General features: G+C 33.4%; 4 protein-coding genes across 4 annotated transcripts; 3 read left to right on the top strand and 1 right to left on the bottom strand.

Annotated features, from left to right (window-relative positions):
* Positions 1-15,346: 15,346 nt before the first annotated feature.
* Positions 15,347-17,633, top strand: LOC136224736 (sugar carrier protein C-like). The gene is made up of 2 exons (XM_066013149.1): positions 15,347-15,844; positions 16,481-17,633. The coding sequence occupies exons 1-2, from the start codon at positions 15,377-15,379 to the stop codon at positions 17,600-17,602; spliced, it is 1,590 nt and encodes a 529-aa protein (XP_065869221.1). The 5' UTR covers positions 15,347-15,376; the 3' UTR covers positions 17,603-17,633.
* Positions 17,634-17,998: 365 nt separating this feature from the next.
* Positions 17,999-21,353, bottom strand: LOC136224734 (rust resistance kinase Lr10-like). Its single transcript, XM_066013146.1, has 3 exons — positions 20,393-21,353; positions 19,593-19,619; positions 17,999-19,486 (listed from the first exon to the last, which is right to left on the bottom strand). The coding sequence occupies exons 1-3, from the start codon at positions 21,063-21,065 to the stop codon at positions 18,384-18,386; spliced, it is 1,803 nt and encodes a 600-aa protein (XP_065869218.1). The 5' UTR covers positions 21,066-21,353; the 3' UTR covers positions 17,999-18,383.
* Positions 21,354-21,362: 9 nt separating this feature from the next.
* On the top strand, positions 21,363-22,336 carry LOC136222589 (uncharacterized). Its single transcript, XM_066010338.1, has 2 exons — positions 21,363-22,148; positions 22,263-22,336. Exons 1-2 carry the CDS (start codon positions 21,380-21,382, stop codon positions 22,334-22,336), a joined length of 843 nt encoding a protein of 280 aa, XP_065866410.1. The 5' UTR covers positions 21,363-21,379.
* Positions 22,145-24,365, top strand: LOC136224738 (rust resistance kinase Lr10-like). Its single transcript, XM_066013151.1, has one exon. The coding sequence runs from the start codon at positions 22,672-22,674 to the stop codon at positions 23,740-23,742; it is 1,071 nt and encodes a 356-aa protein (XP_065869223.1). The 5' UTR covers positions 22,145-22,671; the 3' UTR covers positions 23,743-24,365.
* Positions 24,366-24,645: the final 280 nt, after the last annotated feature.

Genomic DNA, 24,645 nt, shown 5'->3' with positions numbered 1-24,645 from the left:
AAAATAAAAGAGTTACAAAATGTTGGTGCAGAGGGCCACGAAGTAATGGAAGCAGCCGATACACCGAACCTTGTAAAGGCGTCAGTTGCTATTTTACCTGCACGATAGATATGAGAGACTAGAATCTACATGGAGTCCATGTGTCTTAAACATGCAAGCCAATCCTGTTTAATCAACCAGGGAACCTCCGTAGATTTTTCCATAATTTACACATCGTTCCTTCACCCATACTGCGTGTCCCTTCTAGACCCGCTTGTATGGTTTCGTTTAAACCTGTTTTAGCCCTTTTTAGACTGAAAATCCTGATCTGCTGGAGTGATGGGCCAGTCTCTTATCTATCTCAATCCTAGGAGGTAGTTTACTCGCTTCGGTCCGTCTTTGACTGTGAATTATAGCATTCCAAGTGTGGACTAAGCTGCCCTGTCCTAGATGCGGAAAACCGGAAACCTTAGAAGGAAGCTAAATGCTCTTTCTATAAAGAAAGGGTACCATACCAATATGGAAAAAAATTGTTTCAAAGATCTAGAGCTATTGATCAGGAAGATTGAGCTTTCTTTCAAGCAAGCTTAATCAAAGCTGTGATCCATTAGGTTTTTCCTATAATTCGAAACAAAGTATAATTCAAAACAAAGAGAGAGTCCGACATAGAAGAAGAGAGAAAGAGGGGGGAACCAATCCACCACTTTAGGAGTCTCGGAAGTTTCTAGTTTATACAGCAAGACCGGGGGAGGAAGAAATCCGATATTTGAGCAAGCGCATTACATCATGGATCCAACTTGTCCAACAAGGACTCCTCGCTTGGTCCCCAGTAAACCTAGTCTGTACCTCCCCCATCCCTGTTGCTGTTGGTCGAGCGTCTGCAACCAAGCCTTTCAGTCTAGTTACTTTGTTCCCGGTAAAGAAAGTAGCTGCGAGCTTCCACCACCCCTTCTCCCAACCAAGGTCAATCGCAAATATTACTTCCCTGAGTTCCATGATCGCATCGAAGGAATTCTGGATCGTAAAAGCATAGCAGCCTCACAGAAAACCTCTGGAGGTTCCCAAGGAATTTAATATTTAGTGATGACTTAATTAAAATAAAAAAGAAAATTTCAATAACTTTATTGAAACAAAATGAAGTTCAGTGATATTTTTGTGACTAGCTTCAAACTTCATTGACAATCCACGCAATTAACCTATAATTATCTTTGTCGAAAATTGTGTCAAGTTGAAAATATTAAGGACAAAAGTTTATTGAAGGACACAAACTGTTTGTTGATCTCATACCATAACAGAATGAGAGAATGAAAGAATGTATCATCTATAAACTGAATCTGAATGTGTAAGCCATAATTACAACTTAAAGCTCATTATGATTATATAGAGCTGAGCTAATGAACAATGTAAAAACAGTTACAAGTAGTTGTCAAAGTTGTAAAACAAACTATAGTTAACAAACTTGACCTCTACTCTAGTTAATCCTAACTAATCTTCATAAATAATTAAGGCCTTGTTCTTTGTCATTTAATTTCAGTATCAGTAATTTCGGTTCAGTTCAGTAGCATTCAGTTTACTTAATTTCAATAAAAAAGAACAGGGCCTAACTTATTAACTAAAGTTAAAGTTAACTTCTCATACTGATATGCTATTGTGCTCTTCATTTTTTAAAGCTAGTGTTATTCATTTTTACAACCCTCAATTTGAGAAATCATGCTTGACCACATCTCTATTTCATGAAATTGTTTTTAACTGGTACGTTGCTCAATAAATTGTTGTTATGACTACTAGTTACTCATGCTTGAATCTACTCAAAGGCCACAAACTGGAAAAATATATCACAATAATAGAACAATTATAGAGTCGCTGATTTATAGATTCTGACTTTTCATTCCGATCGACTTTTTCAACTTAAGAGGATAAATTCAATAATATAGAAAGCAAATGGGTTTAAACCATTTTCCAATTCAAGTATAACCTCAAAAGCAGGAGATGAACATAATCAAATACCAAAATCAGTTGGAGAAAAGGAAAGGGTAGGAAAATGAAAACAACAAAAGCATATGTACGTAATAGCAGTTCTAGAGGCTTCAAGTTGAAGGACAATGCATGTGACTTACCTCGAAGGTAGGAGATGTGACCCTAAATCGTTTAAAGGAGAACAATCAAGACCGATCAACGCCGCAAATGCAGAAACCGATCAACATTGCAACCAAGTCGAGCTTCAAGTCACCCATAAACTCCATAATCGAGTCGAGCTTCAAGTCACCAATCAACACTGCAACCAAGTCCAGCTTCAAGTGGAGCGCAAGAAATGATCTAGGGTTTAGGTGAAGAAGTCGAGAGCACTTAATTTTAATTTCAGTAACAATTATTCTAGTTTATTATTACCAATCTGTTCAATTCAACATTAGCTAATTTTTTTTTGACAAATGCGAGTATTATTAAGAGTCTAAAGTAAGAGCGTTACACAGAAACGGAGGCGGACTTAAAAGCCAAACCCCCCGACCAGACATAGACATCGTGGCTCTAGCTAAATCATCAGCAACGTGATTCGCTGATCTACGGACAAAATTGAACACACAATTCCCAATGTCACGAGCAAGTGACCGACAATCCTCAATAACGGAGATCAAAAGCTGAACTGTTTGCTGGTTTTTTTTTCACTGAGTAAACCAGCAGTTGCAAGTCAGTCTCTATCACGACACCTTGCCACGCTTTAGCTTTTATCCACGACAATGCTTCACGGCACGACAGTGCCTCTATCAGGAACGGTTCCAGTGGGCAATTTAACTCACCATTCCCTGCTGCGAGAAAGCAACCAGCATCATTCCGTGCCACAAAGCCGAACCCGGCATTATTGCTCTGGCGGAATAGTGCCCCGTCAACATTTACCTTCACCCAGCCCCTTGGCGGCACGGACCAACTTGTCGTCGATTGGTTATGAGCCGTCCCTTCCCCCTTATTCCGCTTCCTCGCTTCTGACCAGCCGGTAAATGCAGAAACAGCGGAGTTATAGAGATTTGAAATCGGCACAGTCATTCCGTTCCAAACCTTATCATTCCGGTTCGACCAAAGGGTCCAGCAGATTACTGCACACAGACCAGCAACTCCCTGGGGCTGATTGGATGAGACATTATGCCAGAATTCCAGAAAAGTCATGAATTGAGGAGCCAAGTTACCTGTAGGCGTTAACAGCCAAAGCCGTTGTGCCACTGGACACCCAACAAGTACGTGGAAAGTAGATTCCTCCTCCCCCGAGCAAATAGGACACGCATCATCGACAGGGATATGGCACGAGCGAAGGGCAAAGAGGGTCGGTAGGCACCCTGACAGGGCTCTCCAGATGAAGTTGCGGATCTTCGGGGCGACATCCAGCGACCAAACTACTTTCCAGTTTGTTGCAGTATGATCAGAAGTACTGTTAGGGGAGGCGGCCAGCAGCTTTTGATATCCACTCCTCACACTGAATTGCCCTTTTGGGTCCGCCGACCAGCACCACGAGTCCGAGTTAGGACGAAAGCTAAGAGGAGTACGGAGTATCAGTTCTGAATCTCTCTCACAGAAGATACCACGAACTAGTTCAGCATCCCACACACTGCGCCCCGGGATCCGCAGCAAACTGACCGAATCCGACGCCAGCCCTTCAAATTTTCCACTAACCATATACGGGTTGATAGGATCATCAAGCCACGGATCATCCCACATATTTATGTCCACACTATCCCCCACCACTCGTCGGGCGGACGATCGGATAAGCGGCAGCGCCTCCATCATACTCCGCCACATATAACTCGAATCTGACCCACATTCGGCTTCTAACAAGGAATTCTTTGGGAAGTATCGCGCCTTTAGTACCCGCGCCACTAGCGAGTCTGGCGATGTCAGGATCCGCCATCCCTGTTTAGCCAAAAGAGCTATGTTAAACAAACGAAGCTTCCTAAAGCCCATACCATCGGCTTCCTTCGGGGTACACAACTTGTCCCATGATTTCCAATGCACACCAGTACCAGTAGAGCCGCCCGAGCCCCACCAAAAGGAGTTCATAATTTTCTCCAGGTCATCACATAAGCTAACAGGCAAGAGAAATAAACTCATAGCATATGATGGCAATGCCTGAACAACAGATTTAATCAGTACCTCTTTGCCGGCTCTCGATAGGAATTTAGCCTTCCAGCCTCTCATCCGGGCCACCACTTTGTCTCTGATATAGCTGAATACCTGTGTTTTATTTCGACCCACCAGAGAGGGCAAGCCAAGGTACTTTCTGGGTGTAGAAACAAGCGATATACCAAAGAGAGAGCTCAGGACACTCCGCACTTGCTGGCTACAGTTCTTGCTGAACGAGATTGAGCTCTTGTCAAAGTTTATTTTTTGCCGAGACGCCTCTTCATATTGACGGAGACACGTCCTCATCGCATCAGCTTCCACTCTAGTAGCTCTGAAGAATAGGTAGCTGTCATCAGCAAAGAATAAATGGGAAATGGCCGGCGCCCAACGTTCGCTAATTTATTATTATTTTTTTTTTTTGCTAATTTATTATTATTTATTATAATTTTATTATTTATATATAATTTATTATTATTATTTATTAAATTTCTTAACTACATTTTAATTATTTTTAATCATCTTTATTTTGAATGGAAATTTATATTCATATAGAAATTTGTATTTAATTTTATAGGTTTTAAATTATATAAAAATTTGTATTTGTATATAATTTGTATTTTTAGTTAAAATTAGACTCATTTTTATTAAATTTCATAGACTTTTATCGAACCGAACTTTTATTTGAGGGTTAGGCTATGCTTACTTTGTTTTTGACAAAGTAAGCATAGAAGGCACCTTTATTTGATATTCAATTTAGTTTTACCTCTAATAATATATTTATTTATTATTGTTATTATTATTATTATTATTAGAACCATCATCATCATTATTATTATTATTATTATTATTATTATTATTATAAGCTTATTAATATCTAATATTATCATTAAAATTATTTTAAAGTCTAATATCATTGTTATTGTTAAGTTCAGTTAAGTTAAATTCAGTAGCATTCAGTTCAGTATTCAGTAGCATTCATTCAGTTCAGTAACATTTAGTTCAGTTCAGTTCAGTTTTTTTTCAACGATAAAGAACATAGTCTATGAGGTGATGAAGTCAAGAGCATTATAAGGATTTAGGTAAAGATCTCTCCTAATCCCTTAATGAAGTTAAAACCCATTTTCTCCGACATGACGCACATTAGGCACCCGCGTTGCTATGAAGTCTAACGGTTAACAGCGACGGGTGTCGCTATTTACTATTGATAAAAAAAAATTCATCACATGGTGTGTGACATTTTCCACACGCCATGTGAAACGCAGAGAAACATTTTATTTCCCTTTTACCATTCCACACAACATGTGGGAATGTAACACATCATGTGGAGTCTTTATTATGCACGTCTTTACTATGTAGTGTGTCAAATCTAATTATTATTCCGACTCAAAATCTCATGATATTATCGGTTTATGTTGTATGTTGATTTTTCCACTTAAAGGTTCAAATTTTTCTTTTCGTTTTAGAAATCAATTTACAAACTAGCTCACTTGTGAACTTGAAGTTAAAACTAAATTATCAAGAATAAATTAAAACCAATAATAATAAAAACACTATGTATGTTTCCTCACTTAAAAACTTTAATTCATTATACACCAAATAAAAACTAACATAAAGTAAACACACGAACGAAAAAGTACTAATTCAAAAAGTACATAAAATAAATGGATATAAAAAAGAGAAGAGACTCTCTCAAAATATTGGACAAGGCGGTGGAGGCGGCCACTGGTAGTCATTGTCTTGGTAATATATTTGGGAAAAATAGTTGAAGTTGTTATATTGCTCATTTGCTCGTCCTTGCCCCTCAAACAATCTATGGATCATGGACTGAGTTTCAGCATTGGAAATGGCTAGAATGTCTAGGGAGCGATCATTTGTATGAACTTCGTGCCAATGTCGAAGTCCAAGTCCATATGTTGTCTCGTGTCGAGTTCATCACCCATCTATTCATCCTTTTGTCCCCCACCGGATCCTTGCCCTTGTTTCTATGCATTGTCTGATGGACCACCCTCCATGCTTGTGTTTATGGTTTTGAGAAAGGCAGCTTGTATTATCTTCAATTTCACCGATGCCAAACCTGCAAAAAGTTTTACACACCTTGCCCATACCAACAAGCATGGTATGACATAGACATGGACTTTATAGAGAAATTTCATGGGTCTAAGGGACATGATGCTATTTTAGTTGTGGTTGACAGGTGCCCTAAACTAGGAACACTTCATTCCACTAGTCCATCCATTCAATGCTTCAAGTGTTGCCAAGGCATTCGTGGACAAGATTTTTAGACTTCATGGCATGCCAAGGTCTATAGTTTTAGACAAGGACATGATTTTTACAGGTACTTTCTGGAAGGAGTCGGTGAAATTACTTGGAACAAAACTGTAGTTTAGCAACACCTACCACCCTCAAGCAGATGGCCAATCGAAGAGGCTCAATCAATGCTTGTAGAATTATCTCTGTAGCATGTGTTTTATTACCCCTAAGGAATGGATGGAATCTTTAAGTCTCGTAGAATACTGTATAACACTAGTTTTCACAGTTCTCTTAAAATGAGTCCCTATCAAGCCGTATAAGGTCAGGTACCTCAACTTCCTACTCTGACCTCAACTGCTTCTCAAGTGGCTTCAATAAAAGACTTCCTACAAGCTAGAGAGCAAATTAGTTCCTATTTAAAAGATTGTATGGTCTCAACACAGAATTATATGAATCAAACTACTAATAAAAAAAATGGTCAGCACGAGAGTTTTAAGTGGCAAACATGATTTTCTTGAAGCTCCAACCTTATCGATAGGTCATTATTGCTATCCACTATTCCCTGAAATTATCGGTTAAGCATATGGTGCATACCCTATGATTAAAAGGATTAGGAAAGTCGTTTATAAGTGCCAGCTTTCGCCTGCTTGCAGAATTCATGTGTTCCATGTTTCCTTAATCAAAAAGCAAGTAAGTCCCATTTCTACTGTGTCTACTACACTGTCCTCTGTATTTGATGAAGAATGGGTCATTCAACCTCAAAAGGTCCTCAATACTCAATATGTTATCATAGGAACTCTACTTTAAACAATTGTTGATCTTATGGATTGGATTCTCAACTGTCAACTCCATGCGGAAGGATGGGAGTACTATCAGCAAGCAATACCTATATTTTTACCCTTCTAGGGGACAAGAATGTGCGAAACAATGGCGTATTGTCACATATGTGAGACGTAGAAAGTTGAAGGAGTAATTCTGTTACTGGTCTTTTTACTATTATGCCATCGGTGGTAGAGAATTATGTTAGCTGCTATTTTGGTTTTTAGCAGTTGTTGCTAACCTCGGCTGTACTAACAACATACAAGGTCATGGAAGATATAAGGCATATCTATCTATGAAAATTATCAATAAATTCTTCTTATATTCTCTTTTCTATTCTCTATCTCTTCCTTTCTATCTCTTCATCTAATTCTAATTATATGGATTCAAAACCTGGTTAATAATGATGTTCCGGTCATTTCAGATAAAAAAAACTCACCAGAATAGTAACGTGACAACTGCGTTGTTTTCCTTTTTTATTTCCTTAATTCAACTGCTTGAAATGGTTACTTGGCAGTCAAAAAATGTTTTTTTTTGCTATCACGTTATTTTCATGTAGCTAACATGTTACGCATAAAAAGTAAAATCTTTCCAACATGGTTGTGGCTAGGGGTGTTCAAAATTGAACAGGGCCGAAATAACCGACAAAATCGATGAATTTTGATTTTTCGGTTCGGACTTGTAGTCTATTTAATTCGATTTCGGCCATAGTTTATATAATATTTTGGCAATTTCGGTTGGTTTTGTTTTGTGACAAAATTATCGAATTAAATGAACCATACGAAATGAAGTTTAATTAGATTTACAAGTTATAACAACAACCAGGCGATTAATAATATTAAATTATTAATAGCCTTTTCAAGTTTTTAATTTTCTGATTAGTGAATTTTTTTTTTTTTTGCGGTTCTATTAAACCGTTAAATCTATATATAATATAAAACAGTAACGATGGAACTGAGGTGTCACTTCCTCTTTTTTTAGTGATAAAAAATTTAATATATTAATTTTAATTTTATTATATATATTTATCTATAAAAAGATTATTTTATCCGTACTATATCTAAGAGTTCTACAGAATTTAAATTAATCCCTAAAATCTCTCTAATTCTCTACACATCTATATATAATATAAAACAGTAACGATAGAACTGAGGTGTAACTTCCTCCTTTTTTACTGATAAAAAATATAATATAATATATAATATATTAATTTTAATTCTATTATTATATTTATCTATAAAAAGGATTATTTTATCCATACTATATCTAAGAGTTCTACAGAATTTAAATTAATCCCTAAAATCTCTCTAATTCTCTACACATCTATCTATATATAATATAAAAAAGGAACGATGGAACTGAGGTGTCACTTCCTCCTTTTTTAGTGATAAAAAATTTAATATATTAATTTTAATTTTATTATATATATTTATCTATAAAAATATTATTGTATCCGTACTATATCTAAGAGTTCTACAGAATTTAAATTAATCCCTAAAATCTCTCTAATTCTCTACACATCTATCTATATATAATATAAAACAGTAACGATGGAACTGAGGTGTCACTTCCTCCTTTTTTAGTGATAAAAAATTTAATATATTAATTTTAATTTTATTATATATATTTATCTATAAAAAGATTATTGTATCCGTACTATATCTAAGAGTTCTACAGAATTTAAATTAATCCCTAAAATCTCTCTAATTCTCTACACATCTATATATATAATATAAAACAGTAACGATGGAACTGAGGTGTCACTTCCTCCTTTTTTTAGTGATAAAAAATTTAATATACTAATTTTAATTTTATTATATATATATATATCTATAAAAAGATTATTGTATCCGTACTATGTCTGAGAGTTCTACAGAATCTATCTATATATAATATAAAACAGTAACGATGGAACTGATGTGTCACTTCCTCCTTTTTTTAGTGATAAAAAATTTAATATATTAATTTTAATTTTATTATATATATTTATCTATAAAAAGATTATTGTATCCGTACTATATCTAAGAGTTCTACAGAATTTAAATTAATCCCTAAAATCTCTCTAATTCTCTACACATCTATATATAATATAAAACAGTAACGATGGAACTGAGGTGTCACTTCCTCTTTTTTTAGTGATAAAAAATTTAATATACTAATTTTAATTTTATTATATATATTTATCTATAAAAATATTATTGTATCCTTACTATATCTAAGAGTTCTACAGAATTTAAATTAATCCCTAAAATCTCTCTAATTCTCTACATATCTATATCTATATATAATATAAAACAGTAACGATGGAACTGAGGTGTCACTTCCTTCTTTTTTAGTGATAAAAAATTTAATATATTAATTTTAATTTTATTATGTATATTTATCTATAAAAAGATTATTTTATCCCATATATCTAAGAGTACTACAGAATTTAAATTAGTCCCTAAAATCTCTCTAATTCTCTACATATCTATCTATATATAATATAAAACAGTAACGATGGAACTGATGTGTCACTTCCTCCTTTTTTACTGATAAAAAATATAATATAATATATGATATATTAGTTTTTATTTTATTATTATATTTATCTATAAAAATATTATTTAAAGTAAATGTGAAAATCAAATAATAATATTTAATTTATATAACACATTTATGTCATTAATTGTAATTATTAGATTGTATTTTTATTTATTTTTTTGTAGAAAAGGAAAAGAAAAACGAACAACAACAAACTACCCAGGAATTAGCCTATGGAAGCTAACCCCAATCCTATCTTCTAAGAGAAGAGGAGAGATGAAACTAGGAGAAACAGGAAGGGTAGTAACGCCTAACGTCCTTTCATGGCCCGCCGCCGCCAAGCGATCAGCAACACGATTCTGCTCTCTAAAAATGTGTCTGAACTCTACGAACTCAAAGGAGGAGCAAAGCCTTTTAATAGCTTTGATGAGGTTGCGACTGTTAAGACCCATAGAATGATTCTTAGAAATCATTTTGATTGCTTTCAAATTATCAGACTCCACAGAGAGCCTCTTAACACCCAGCCTTTTAGCAAGATTGATTCCAGTAAGAATAGCCCAGAGCTCCGCAGAAAAGGAAGAACCCAACCCTAAATTCTGGGAGAACCCAGAAAGCCAGGCGCCCCCTGCATCTCTAAACACACCTCCAGCCGCAATGTTACCGTTACTGAGGCAGGAACCATCAGTATTCAGCTTCACAACCCCCTCTCTTGGCCTGCTCCATCCCACGAGATGGACATCACAACACTGAGAGGCTCTGGCAAGGGACTCTCCTTTGAAACTATCGATAATAGAGAAAAGTTTTTTCAAGAAGAAATCAGCTAAGTTTGTCATAAAAACAGTTTTATCTCCAAAAATCTCCTCGTTTCTCCATTTCCAAACTTAGTGATAGATAATAGCAAAGTATTTTTATTAATATTTATATATTAAGATGAATCCGTGCATCGCACGGGCCAAAAACTAGTTATTATAATATATAACAAATCAATTTTTCAATTATTAATTTATTACAGTATGAATTGTATAATTTAGTAATTAACAGTGGTAAATGATTTTTTTTAGAACAGATGAGGGAGTGAAATGGGAGTTCGATGTGGTCTATGTGTTTTTACATTGTTTATACAATCTATTAGAATTATACATTGTTTATACTTCTCCATTCTTATCCTTTATTTATTTCTATCTCTTATCTAGTTCAATTAGAATTACAGTAGAATTAGGGTTAGGGTTAGGGTTAGACTATTTATCCAGAATTTAGACATTGTCATCGTATTTTGGGATAAGTTTCAAAAGATCACTAAATTTAAAAAATTTCAAGTAAATTTGATTTTTTTTTTAATAAAGTCATTGCAGCAAATTCATAAATAATTACTACGTCACTATTTCTGTGATTTTATTTTTATTGTTATCATGCCATACATAAAAAAAAAGTCATACTACTTAAAGATAGTTGTTATATCACGGTAATATTATTTTTTTATGAAAATGACTAAAATGACTTTATTCATATTAAAAAAATTTAATAATTTTATTAAAATAAAATAAAATTGAATGATTTATACGAAGGGGGTGTTTGTTTCAGCTTTTAAGATGAGAGTTTAGTGTTTCACTCCAAACCGCAGAAAATATAGCGCTTTTGTTAGGTTTATATAACCGTAACGTTTATCATTTTCTCTAGAAATGACATGCTTTGGAGTTTTTCACGAAAAACTCCTTTTTGGAGGTTTTAATGAACAATTATTTGTAATTATTCGTTATTGACAAAATTATTCTTCTTATTTCCACAAAATATGTTTCTTTTATAAGATTATTTCTATTTCTATAATATAATTAATGAAAGAACAAAGTTTGTTACGTTCAATAAAAAATTTATTTTAATTTAGGTTATTTTTGTTAATTAGTGTAATACATTTTTTATTTTATAATTTATTTGTTAATAATTAAAACATGTCCATATTATATATTTTAAATACTAACAACAACAATCAACATATATTTTACCAAACACTAATAATTAAACAGTTACAACCACAAACAACAACTAAACTAAACAAGTCCGAAATAAACCCTAAACTGTAGGGTTTTTTACATGAAATTCACAAATATAATAACATTTATTGTTTGACCAATATTGATAATTTAATTAGTAATATATCAAAAATATGAATGTTGATCTTAGAAATGTCAAATTCTTTATCTGCTGTTTGCTGTTTTGGTTGAAAAAGAAGATATAAACTGTTTGGTTAAATATTCAAAACAGCTGCTGATTACTGTTGAATAAGGAATTAGCTGCTTTTTGAATTAGCAGCAAAACACTACTTTTTTATAATGCATTCTGTCCATCACAAGCATTATTGTTCTATTTCATTTTTTTTATTTTTTTTTATTGTATTGGATTTGAGCACTCTAATAAGATGTTTTGGCCACCCAATTTTGGATTGAGAATGATTAATGTTTCTGCAAAAAAAAAAAAAAGATAGATTCATTATTCAATTGGTGAGTGTTTATGAATAAAATATAAACGTAATTTAAATTATTTATTTATTAATTTTAGAATTAGATTTATATATTGATTTATTGATTTGAAATAGGTCTATATTCATCATCTATACTATATATAATAGCGGAAGCAGAGAGAAATGAGGAGAAGTGTTTTAGAAGCTTTTTTGATGAGTTGTCAACGTAGTCTAAAATCAAAATAAAAAAGATTTAATTAATTAAAAATAACAAATTTATATTTATAATATATTAAACAATTATTATCCTATTAATTAAAATAATAAAAGACAGTAAGAGTTACAGGAAGATGAAAAAACACAAAGCAAAGGAAATCCAAAAATCACAAATAAACTTCTATATAAAGCATGATAGATAGTATTCCACCATTATATTCATTTGCCATGATAGATAGTATTATATTTTTGAAGCTAATTATTCGATTTTTTCATATGTTGTAGTTATTTTCTTCTCAATTGTGTTGTTGTTTTATTTTTATTAAACAATAGTTGTTATAGTTTCATCTTTCAGATCTATTTCTGTCGTTACCCAGGTTCTATATCTCTTGCTATCTTATCCATGTTTTCTTTTTTATATGTCTTTTTTTTTTCCAAAACCGATATCTCCAATTGAAGAAATCCGATAGAAATAGAAGATGCATGGACAACTATAATCGGGAAACACAAATGTGTCAAAAATTACAAGAAATTATTATGTTTCTCAAGGTAATTATTCGATTTTTTTTCATATATTGTAATTATGTTTGTTCTCAATTGTGTTGCTTTATTTTTATTAAATAATAGATGTTATAGTTTCATCTTTCAGAGATGAAATTCCATTTCTGTCGTTACCCAAGTCCCATACCTCTCCCTACCTTATCCATGTTTTCTTTTTTATTTTATTTTTTTTTCAAAATGACTAAAATAAAGATTTTGTATATTTGCATTCTTTTTTAAGTATATGTTGCTAGGTGTTATCGTTTCGATTGTTAACTCTAACTAAAATTTAGATTTTCGGCTTTATATAAACTCAATTGTTAGCTTTAACTGAAGTTAGATTAATTTTTCTAATTCGAAACCTGTTGAAATCCATTCATTTTTTTAGTTTGAGTTTATCTAACTGATATGGATTATATATTTTTTATTTTTATGCATTTTGATACAAATAGATATAAAGTTTCACACAATAGTTGTTCATTGAAGTTAGAGACATATTGTAATTCTTTTGTATTGTAGATATAATATTTAATTTTAATTGTAGTTTAATTCAATTTTTGTTTAATATGGATTGTAATTCTTTTGTACCCTAGATATAATATTTAATTTTAATTGTAGTTTAATTCAATTTTTTATTTTTCATTATATTCTAATCTTTTTTTTAATTAATCTCCTATTTTATTATCATTGTTTTACAGAATTCCAATTATATAAAAATATAAAAATATATTAAAATTATTAAAAAGTATAAATCATTGAATTTTATAAAAATAAATAAATCATTCACCTTTAATTAAAATTCTATAAAAAAAATTAATCAATTATTTTCAAAATTAATTTAATTTAATTTGAATTATCAATAAAAAATATATATTAATTTCAAATATACATAATATAAATTTTGTTCATAGGATGATATAAAATTATTTAAAAGTAAATATGTCAATTTATTTATCTAAATTATATAAAAGTTTCATATCTCGTGCATCGCACGAGTTTTTGACTAGTTTTATATAATAACAGCAACTGTTGATTATAATTTTACCAAATACTAATAATCAAACAGCAAATAACAAAACAGCAAACAGCAACAGTAATCGCAAACAATAATTAACAACAGCTAAACCAAACAAGCCCTTAGTGGGTGAAATGGCAATGAAAATCTTTAACTGCCAAGTAATATTGGACTTTACATAATAATAATTGTTTCTGACAAATTTGTAGATAAATTTTAAATTTTGAATTCCCATGTAAATTCCCCTAAATTTTAATTATTATCGGTGCAATTTTCCCTTTTCAAAATTCACAATTAGAAAAACAGAAAGAGTAATTGAATCAGGAATCCAAATGAATCGATTATTGAATTGAATCTATTGTAAGAATAAAGTTACAGTATGATAAGGGAAAATGAACCCAGTTACTATTATATACTTTATTTTGTTCACACTATTAAATATCTAAATAAAATTACGGCATGTTTGTTCGAAGGGATATAGTAGGTAGGATATGGATAAAAAGACGAGATAAGTTATTTTATATTTGTTTGGGAGATAAAGAGAGTGAGACAGTGGAGGTATAAGTCTCTTATCCCAGTAAAGTTATATCTAGTGGGAGATGATATAAGACATGTAGATAACTTATTTAGATGGAAAAATCTAATTCCCTTAAATTTTATTATTTATTCCATTTGTTGTGTTTTGAAAATTTAATAGAGTATTTCAAGTATTTCTCAAATTAATCTTAATCTTTGAACTTTTAAAAACATAAGTTTGTCCATATATTATTGTAGTATCAATGTCGAATAAAATTAATTAAATTTAATCTATCATCTTAAATATATTAGTTATTCCATTTTTTGTGGTTTGAAAATTTAATACACTATTCCAAGTAGAATTTCCCAAATTAGGTTGATAGATTAAATTTAATTAATTCTAGTCCACGTTGATACTACAATAATAAATACATTCTATTTAAATTTGGATAGGAGTAATATAGTAAAATGAATCATTTTATCCATATCTATATCCTACATATTAAACATGAAATAATAAACCCTCCTATTTTATTTTTATCCTTATGTTCATCCCAACATTTATCCCAATCCATATCCTCACGCTTTCTAAAACGCTAATTTAATTACAAAAGATAATTTGAAGTTAAAAGATAATTCTCTCCTTTTAAGAAAAAAAAAAATCATCCGAAAAAATTCTGCAAAATTTAATTTATTCAGAATCCTAAGTTTTATATTAATTCTAGAACATGCAATCCTAGTAGTATTTTAATCTTAACAGGAAGGAATGAGATAAGAATCCTAGTCCTAGAATTTGATTGAAACAATAATCCTAGCCCTAGTCCTAGTCCTATCCTAACTACAACAACGTACTTGTCTAATTCCAACACTATAAATTCCCATCGATTGGCTGCGATACACATTCACCATTTTTTTTCACTTATTATTCATACATTCCGATAGATACTAACATTACTATGGCTCCTTCCGTTTTACCAACTCTTCCCGGCGGCAAACGTGATTCTAAAGATTACGTCGGTAACCTCACATTCTATGTCGTATTTACTTGTGTCGTCGGAGCTTTAGGCGGTTTGATATTCGGATATGATATCGGTATCTCCGGTGGAGTTACTTCCATGCCTTCCTTTTTACATAAATTTTTTCCGACTGTTTATGAAAAGCAAGTATCGGATACCTCCACAAATCAGTACTGCACCTTCAATAATTCAACTCTCACCATGTTTACGTCGTCGTTATACTTAGCCGCTCTACTTTCATCTCTGGTTGCTTCTTCTGTAACAAAGAGTCTTGGTCGGAAGTTTTCCATGTTTCTTGGAGGTCTAATATTTTTTGCAGGAGCTGCTTTGAATGCTTTTGCTCATGCTACTTGGCATCTTATTGTCGGCCGTCTTTTGTTGGGCGTCGGGGTTGGATTCTCCGTTCAGGTAATCTTATTTATTTGGTGTTTGTTTTAACTTTTCCGATGAACGGCATAGCATTTTCTGTTTTTCACAAAAAGCTTTTTTTTTTTTTTAGCTTTGCATGAATAACTATTAGTAGTTATTTGTTATTTATAAAATTATCTATCTTATTTTGTTAGGAACTAATGCAAACACAAACAAAAACATAAGAATTGTTTACCCAGTTCGCTACTCAATTTAGAGATACGGATTACAAAGAAAAAGACTATATTTATACTCCTCAAGAAACCCTAATCATACAAAGAAAGAGGTTATATTTATAACCCTCAAGAAACCCTAATCGTGCAAAGAAAGAGGCTATATTTATACTCCTCAAGAAACCCTAATCGTACAAAGAAAGAGGCTATATTTATACTTCAGCGGGTTGGATCATTGAAGTACATCTATAAATCTCCAAAGCCCATCTATAAGTCTCCAAAGCCCAACAATTTCTACAAAATATTTTTAAAACACGTCCATAAGTTAAAGATAACAGCAAGAACACAACCGCATAGCAGCAAGGGCTATTGGCTACAGCTTAACCAAACATACCTTTATTGTTCAAGTAATAGTATGTTTATATATATACATAATTTATCCTATTTGGTTTTGTTTTTCCAGTCAGTTCCGCTCTATTTATCAGAGATGGCACCGTACAAGTTTCGAGGGTTTCTGAACATTTTGCTTCAGATGCTAATAACAGTTGGTATTTTATGGGCTAATGTGATAAACTATTTTATGCCAAAAGCACATGGAAGCCAAGGTTGGCGTTATAGTCTTGGAATTGCAATGGTTCCTGCTCTACTCATATGTCTCTCGGCGGGGTTTCTTCCAAACACACCTAATTCCATACTGGAAAGAGCTACAAAAGAAGAAGATAAAGAAAAAGCCAAACAAAAAGCCAGAGTTGTTCTTATGCGTATTCGTGGGGCTTCCAGTGAGGAAATAGAGGCTGAATTTCAGGACATAGTGGCAGCAAGTGAAGAAGCTAAGAAGGTGGAACATGAACATCCATGGAGGAATATCATGGAGAGAAAATACAGACCTCATCTAGTTATGGCTATACTAATCCCAGCTCTTCAACAACTTACAGGAATCAATGTAGTCATGTTTTATTCTCCAGTGCTTTTCAGAAGTCTTGGTTTCGGAGGCAGTGCTTCGCTTCTCTCTGCAGTCATCACTGGTGCTGTTAATGCCGTTGCAACTTCGGTTTCCATGTGGGTTACTGATAAACATGGGAGGAGAGTGCTGTTTCTGGAAGGGGGAGTGCAGATGTTCATCTTTCAAGGACTGCTGGCTGGTTTCATTGGATACAAATTCGGCTTGTCTGGAGTTGTGTCGGATCTACCAGTTGGGTATGCTGTTTTAATAGTCGTCTTTATCTGCTTGTTCGTAGCAGGATTTGCTTGGTCATGGGGACCCTTGGGATGGTTAGTTCCCAGTGAGATTTTTCCATTGGAGATCAGATCAGCTGCTCAGAGTATTGTTTCTGCTGTCAACATGCTCTTCACTTTCTTAATTGCTCAGTTGTTCCTTTTCTTGCTTTGTGAATTGAAGTTTGGATTGTTTATCTTGTTTGCTTTCTTCGTCGCTGTAATGACCGCCTTCATCTACTGGTTCTTGCCTGAGACGAAGAACATTCCTATTGAAGAAATGTCTCAAATCTGGATCAACCATTGGTACTGGAAAAGATTCGTTGTTGAAGATGATCATAATGGTGATGCCAAGAAACTTCCTGTTTAAGACATTGCAGCAATTTTCTTTATTTTTTTGTTCTTTAATGCTTTTAGAATTTAATTCATAGATGTTAATTTAGTAGATTCTTTCAATTATTCTGTTATATAAATTCAATAAAGTTTCAGGTTAACTTATTGCAGCATTTATTTTTATTGACTATCACATAAACTTCTCTAATTATATGGGCATGATTTCATGGATACAATTAAACAATGTTATAAATGACAGCAGCTTAACAATCAAAATCAGAACATACAGCAGAAAAACGTGACATTTTTAATAGGTGACAGTTCTGACGAGTCCATCCATATTTCATCTGGATACAATATAGGCTTGGGAGGCAATTCTACACTTTCCAAGTCTGCTTCAGTCATCTCGACGACTTTGTTCATCGGAGGCCGATAAGAAGGTTTCATTTGTATGCACCATAATCCCACCACATTCATATCTGTATTTGTTGCTACATTCCCATTGTAATTTGTAGACTTCATCATAAACCCATAGAGGAAAGTAACAAGATTGGCTTCTTAATGCAATATCTGCATATCACAACCTTTGTGTAGATATTCAATGTCACGAGCAACTCCGAAAGAAATTTCATGCAATTTGTTCTACAACTTCCTAATTAACTCAAATTTATTCTAAAACTTCAAATTAGCTTCTTGAATAATGTATCAACAGATAACAAAGTATTCTAAGCCTGATCAAGTAAAAACATGACTCATTATTTCTACCTATACAATACTTTGAAAGCTTAAGAAACCCAAGCATTAATATACATACATGATTACTTTGTTTCTGAAATGATTTCCAGCTCTAGGTGAAGGCGTCTTTGTGGCCTTTTTGCAGAAACTGCAGACCTGAAAGGATTCGGAGATATCGGTAAGTTTTCTCCTTCTCCTTCCAAAATTTTGACAACAGTTTTCATGGAGGGGCGATCCACTGGGTTCCATTGAATGCACCATAGTCCAACAATTGCTCTCTTCTTTGCTATTTTAGCATCTCCCTCTTCTTCAATCTCCAACCTTAGATCTTCTCCTTCTTCCAATAGATTATATATCCATTCTGGAAAATATATTTGTTCGTCATTACCCATTGTTTCTTCAACAATCTTTCTTCCCCCAACCATTTCTAACACCAACATTCCGAAGCTGTAAACATCGGACTTGTATGAAACATTCCCAAAATTCCTAGAGAAGATTTCAGGTGCCATGTACCCAATAGTCCCTTTTGCAGTTGTCATAGACACTGCACTTTGATCCTTACCACACAACTTAGCCAAGCCAAAGTCTGAAACTTTTGGATTGAAATCATGGTCAAGCAAGATATTTTGCGGTTTGATATCGAAATGGAGAATCCTTTGATCACATCCTTGATGAAGATAATCAATCCCTTTTGCTATTCCAAGAGAGATATCTTGAAGTCTTCTCCAACCAAGGAAATGGCTTTTGGTATCTGAAGAGGATATGAACTTCTGCAGTGAATCATTGGGCAAGTACTCGTATACAAGAGCTCGACGAAACCCATCAGCACAGAATCCAAATAAACGAACTACATTCACATGGTGGATTCTTCCTATTGTTCCAACTTCATTCACAAACTCCTCACCATTTCCTTTGGAGTTACTAAGGACCTTAACAGCAACCATAATTTCATCAGATAGCTTTCCCCTATGCACAGTTCCATAAGCTCCTTGGCCTAATTCATCCTTGAATTGGTTTGTCATTCTTTTAATATCAGCAAAAGAAAATCTCGAAGGCTTGAAAGATTTGTAGTCATCTAAAAACTTGTCAATCATGGACTGATATTCTCTGTCTGTTTTGTTGGAGCTGTACATCCGATAAAGCACAACAACTGCTCCCACAAGAAGGATAGAACCCAGGGTTGCACCTATATACAAAATAAACCGAATTGATTCTCTTCACTTCCTTTGCTTGACCATATATTAAAACAATGGAGGTAATTTCATGAACAAAGTACAGATTAGAGAACTAACCTGTTGCTATTAGCTTGGTTGATGCTCCTGCAAAATACAAATTTGTTTAGTTAATGCTTTAGCCAAATGTACCATATGATTGTATTATCTTCATGCAAGGATTGAAATTTCTAATTGCAGATGTACCATATGATTGGTTTGCACTTGTAATGCAAAAAGAGAGATATTAAAGGAAGAAGTAATTAACTTTCAAACTTCTTAACAAGTTATTTTCACACATCAAAACCAATATGTAGATAAAAACTACTAAATAACAAAGACTATTATAAGCATGTTAGAGAAACCTTTGGCAAACGGAGATGGAACTTGAGAAGAAGTCAAGAAGAGCTAAAACACATGCTTCTCTCAATGGAAGAAGAGTCATTCTTCACATAACAAGTAATAGGTTTGTGAACAACTTCAAAACTTAGGTATTTCAGTTCAATTAGAATGGTTTAATTGAAAGAATATTTGGAGCAATTGCAATCAAACATAATCCGTTGCAAAAATCTTAGTGGCAGGGCAGAACTAAATGATGTATTTCTAGACATACTGATAATTTAAAAGCAACCTTAAAGAAAGTTGAAGAGTAGTTTATCTCTTGAAGAAAAAATGACTTCACTTGAGTATCACCATTTTCTAACTCCATATACTGATGTTATAGGTTAAGTTAAGCAGCCATATATCCAAAACACTCACTGTACATAAGAAGTTACAATACTAAACAATAATAAAATAACTCCAATCACAAGGTAATCAAGTTGTCGGAAATATATAGCATTTTAAACTGAAAGACTCAAATACAAATACAGAACACACACCTGGTTTGAGCATGGCATAGCATTCAGTTCTAGATCCTGTGTTGTTTCTTTGTAATCTACAATACTTTCCTTTTTCTTCACAAGATCTACAATTTGGTTCTGACCAACTCAATTCCAAATTATTTTGCTGGTAAACTAAGTAATTATATGGAATTGGTGAAATATCATGTATCTTGGTGCAAGACAGCAGATGCCCGTACCCACCAATAGATTGTCCTGAACTAATACCATAGGCTGCATAGTGTAGATTACTAAGGCACGGAATTTTGTAATATCCGTTCTCATCTTCTGAAGAGCAATTGAATAACGTGAATTCATACTTGTAATGGTCGTTAAACTGGAAAGGAGAAACAGATAAATTCAAATTTAAAAGCCTTCTTGGAAGGCAACCTTCAGAATCATATGCAGAGATGAGTTGAGATTTATAGTCAATTTTTTTTATGGAGAGTTTCCACGAAGGAGTCAACTGCAGAATAGTATCATTATTTTCAGAGCAAGAGAGAAGAAACCAGTGTTGAGGATAGCCACAGTGATGTGGTTGCTTGCCTTTGATCCGGAATGGAAAACGGACCAGTGGTCCATTGTTCCCACATGTTGAGGAATTACACTCGTTTATATGGACAGAAGTGCTGAATGCAATGAAGAGTAAGAAGCAAGACAAATAAACAACCATCTCACAATATAAAATCTTCTGTAGGAAGAATGCAGTTTTAGCTTCAATTTAGAGGAAGCTTTCAAGACGTTGATGTCATTATGAATGGACTTTGACTATTTCCTTCATGAAGCATGCCTGGACTCAATAAATTATGGAAGTCAATGGTATTTTTACATACGAATCAAATGCAGAAAAGCATACCATGTAATAAAGAACTCCATAGAATTTATTTTACACAATGATGTTGGCAGTGATGTATGGCTAAGATTGCAAAATTACTAACAATATAGACACAATCTCTCATTAATTTTCTCCATTTTCTTCCTCCGACAATGCTTAGGCTTATCATTACAGGTTCTGTATTCTTCTTTATTTTCCTCATAGTGCTTCAGAACAGCATTGCTACAAATACAAATCATTGCCCTCCCTCAGCATGTGGAAGAACAAATATCAGTTACCCTTTCAGCCTACAGACTGATCCAATCAGCTGCGGAGATGATAAATATAAGCTATCTTGTGAAAATAATTTCACAGTCTTGCATCTATTTAATGGAGGAATGTATCACGTGCACGCAATCAACTATGACGACTTCATGATCCAATTGGTGGATGCCAGTGTTTATAGAGATGATTGCTCCTCCATTCCTAGTTTTCCTTTAACAAGTTATAGCTTTCGTTTTGAAGATCCATACACCTTGTATAAATACAAACAGGAGACCAAAAATAAATTCAGGTGGGAAACGTTACCAGCAGAGACGATCGGTTTCATTAAGTGCCAAAATCCTGTGAATTCTTCTGTTTACTTGGATACTAGTCCTTGTATTAACTCTTCTACCAACTCTTCACTCTCTCATTCTGGAATGTATTCTTATGCATACATTGGCGAAATAGCAGGAAATGATTTAAGGGATGGTTGCAGCTTAGAAATGGTGTCACTGTTCCGAAGACTGGATTCCAAGAATAGAATCTCATCCTTCATTGAGATTCATAGGGAAATAGCATTTGGATTTGAGCTTTCCTGGCACAACATCAACTGTAGAAACTGTAGTTCGCACCTATGCTACCTAGACAACAAAGACCATTTTCATTGCCTAAAAACGGGTATGTAATGTTTTGTGCATTATTATACAAATCGATTAATCATTTTCACACATTTCCTATAATTTATTATACAATTGCAGAATGTTAAATTATTATTGTATGAAATTAATATAGGTTTCCTTGTCCGTAATGCAAGTGACTCTATTAAAAACCATTGTCTTACAGATGAAACCACTTCTGTATTCTGATGTTATTGTCTTCTTATAATAGGAATTGGTTTCATGGTGGTTCTTTCTGATATTCTATGTAAGTTCCCACTTTCTCTGTCCAAAAGTCTACGCCAATATAATTGTAATACATGTTTCTTGTAACAGTAATTTTTTTTCATGTTTGCCTCAGGGATACTGTTCTACATGATGGCAAATCTTTGTAAGGACACTTCTCATTCCTACATTTATATATGAAACTGAATTCCTAGACAGGTTTATTTATAGATGGGTATTGTATGAGATACTTTTGCAAACATGGAAAATACATTTTAACTTATCTACGAGCTTATGCCTCTTGAACTCTTCACTCAGGCATGTTGCTTGTTGCAAGAGCTTTATGTGGAAGTCCTTGTGTTGCTGCATTTCTAATCTATAAATGGCGAAGGAGACATTTATCAGGATACGACACAATTGAAGAATTCCTACAAACTCAAAACAACCTTATGCCTATAAGGTATGCATACTCAGACATCAAGAAGATGACCGGAGGCTTCAAGGAAATGTTGGGTAAAGGAGGCTTTGGTTCTGTCTATAAAGGAAAACTTCGTAGTGGCCAGTTCGCTGCAATAAAGATGTTAGAAAAATCTAAAGCCAATGGACAAGATTTTATGAATGAAGTTGCTACCATTGGCAGGATCCATCATGCTAATGTTGTGCGATTGATTGGTTTTTGTTCCGAGGGATCAAAGCATGCTCTCATATATGAATTTATGTCTAAGGGATCTCTTGACAGTCATATTTTTAGTCCAGAAAGATCCATTTCTTTAAGTTGGGAAAAACTATATGAGATTTCCCTTGGAGTTGCTCGTGGTATTGAATATCTCCACAAGGGTTGTGAAATACAAATTCTTCATTTCGATATTAAGCCTCACAATATTCTTCTCAATGAAAATTTCACTCCAAAAATTTCTGATTTTGGGCTTGCCAAATTATATCCAACAAGAGGAAGCATTGCATCTCTCACAGCTGCAAGGGGAACAATAGGATATATGGCACCAGAGTTATTTTACAAAAATATTGGACGTGTGTCATACAAAGCAGATGTGTATAGTTTTGGAATGTTGCTATTGGAAATGGCAGGCAAAAGGAAGACCCTGAAAGCTCCAGCAGCGGATGCATCAGAACAGAATTTGAGCCAAATATACTATCCATTTTGGGTTTATGATAAGCTCTCAGATGGGAAGTTAGAAATTGAAGATGCAACTGGTGAAGAGAATGAAATAGTAAGGAAAATGATCATAACAGGATTGTGGTGCATACAAATGGAACCATCAAATCGGCCTCCAATGAACAAAGTTGTGGAGATGCTTGAAGGAGATTTGGAAGATCTGCAATTGCCTCAGAGACCTCTTTTATATCCAGAAAAAACAATGCAAAAAGGATGAGGAACAATCATCAATTGACTTTTCAGAATCTAGCAGCCTGATTGAAATAACTTAATTTATTGGCAGATCATCATGCACTCTACTAAGTGCAAGGGTATCTAACATTTCTGGTAAATGGAACTAGCCTCTGATACTAGATTGTGGAAGAAATATCACTTTATCTTTTTTTAAATTGTTGAATACTTGATAATCTTATTGACTGTTAATAAAAGTTTGCTTGATGATATAATCTTATTATTGGGCAATTTTTCCTTCAAATATATTGGAAACTCTTTCCTTTTTACTCTTTATGTCTCTAATTAATCATATATTACATGATGGAAAATAGTTAGAGGGTCGACTGCAGAGTCTTTTAAAGAATTTTATAGCAGGAAGGAGAAAACCAGGAAGAATCTTTTGAAGGTGAAAAACAGTTACAGAAGGGTTTTGATAGTGAAGCCTAAGCATATTACAGAAAAATCCAAATTCATTTCTCTGCCTTGAATATACAATTTTTTCCATGGAAGCTACTGCTATCTTAAGTTAGAGGGGTCAACCAAGTTAAGGAAGTTTTGTTCTTAGATAAAGTGTTAGTTGACTACAAATAGCAATTCAGACAAGTTATACAGAGCTCGTGCTCCAAATAAGGTATCCAACAAGGGTATGAAACACATTTCTATATTAACTAATTCAGCTTAAGCAAAAAAATCAACAAATAATAGATGAATAAGTGCATCATGTATAACAAGGTTCACTTACAGATTCCTTCAGCATAAGTGCATCGTTTTTAATGCACAAGAAGAATTGCACATTTGCAAGTGAAGAATAGAAGAAATACTCCAAGAGAAAGCAGCATAAGTAATTCAATTATCACAGTTGATCCAAGGGCTGCACCAACAAAATGAAATTTATCTTTCAATTATT

Source organism: Euphorbia lathyris, chromosome 3 (genome assembly GCF_963576675.1).
Source record: "Euphorbia lathyris chromosome 3, ddEupLath1.1, whole genome shotgun sequence".
Lineage (NCBI taxonomy): Eukaryota > Viridiplantae > Streptophyta > Magnoliopsida > Malpighiales > Euphorbiaceae > Euphorbia > Euphorbia lathyris.
This window is presented reverse-complemented; position numbering and strand designations above follow the sequence as displayed.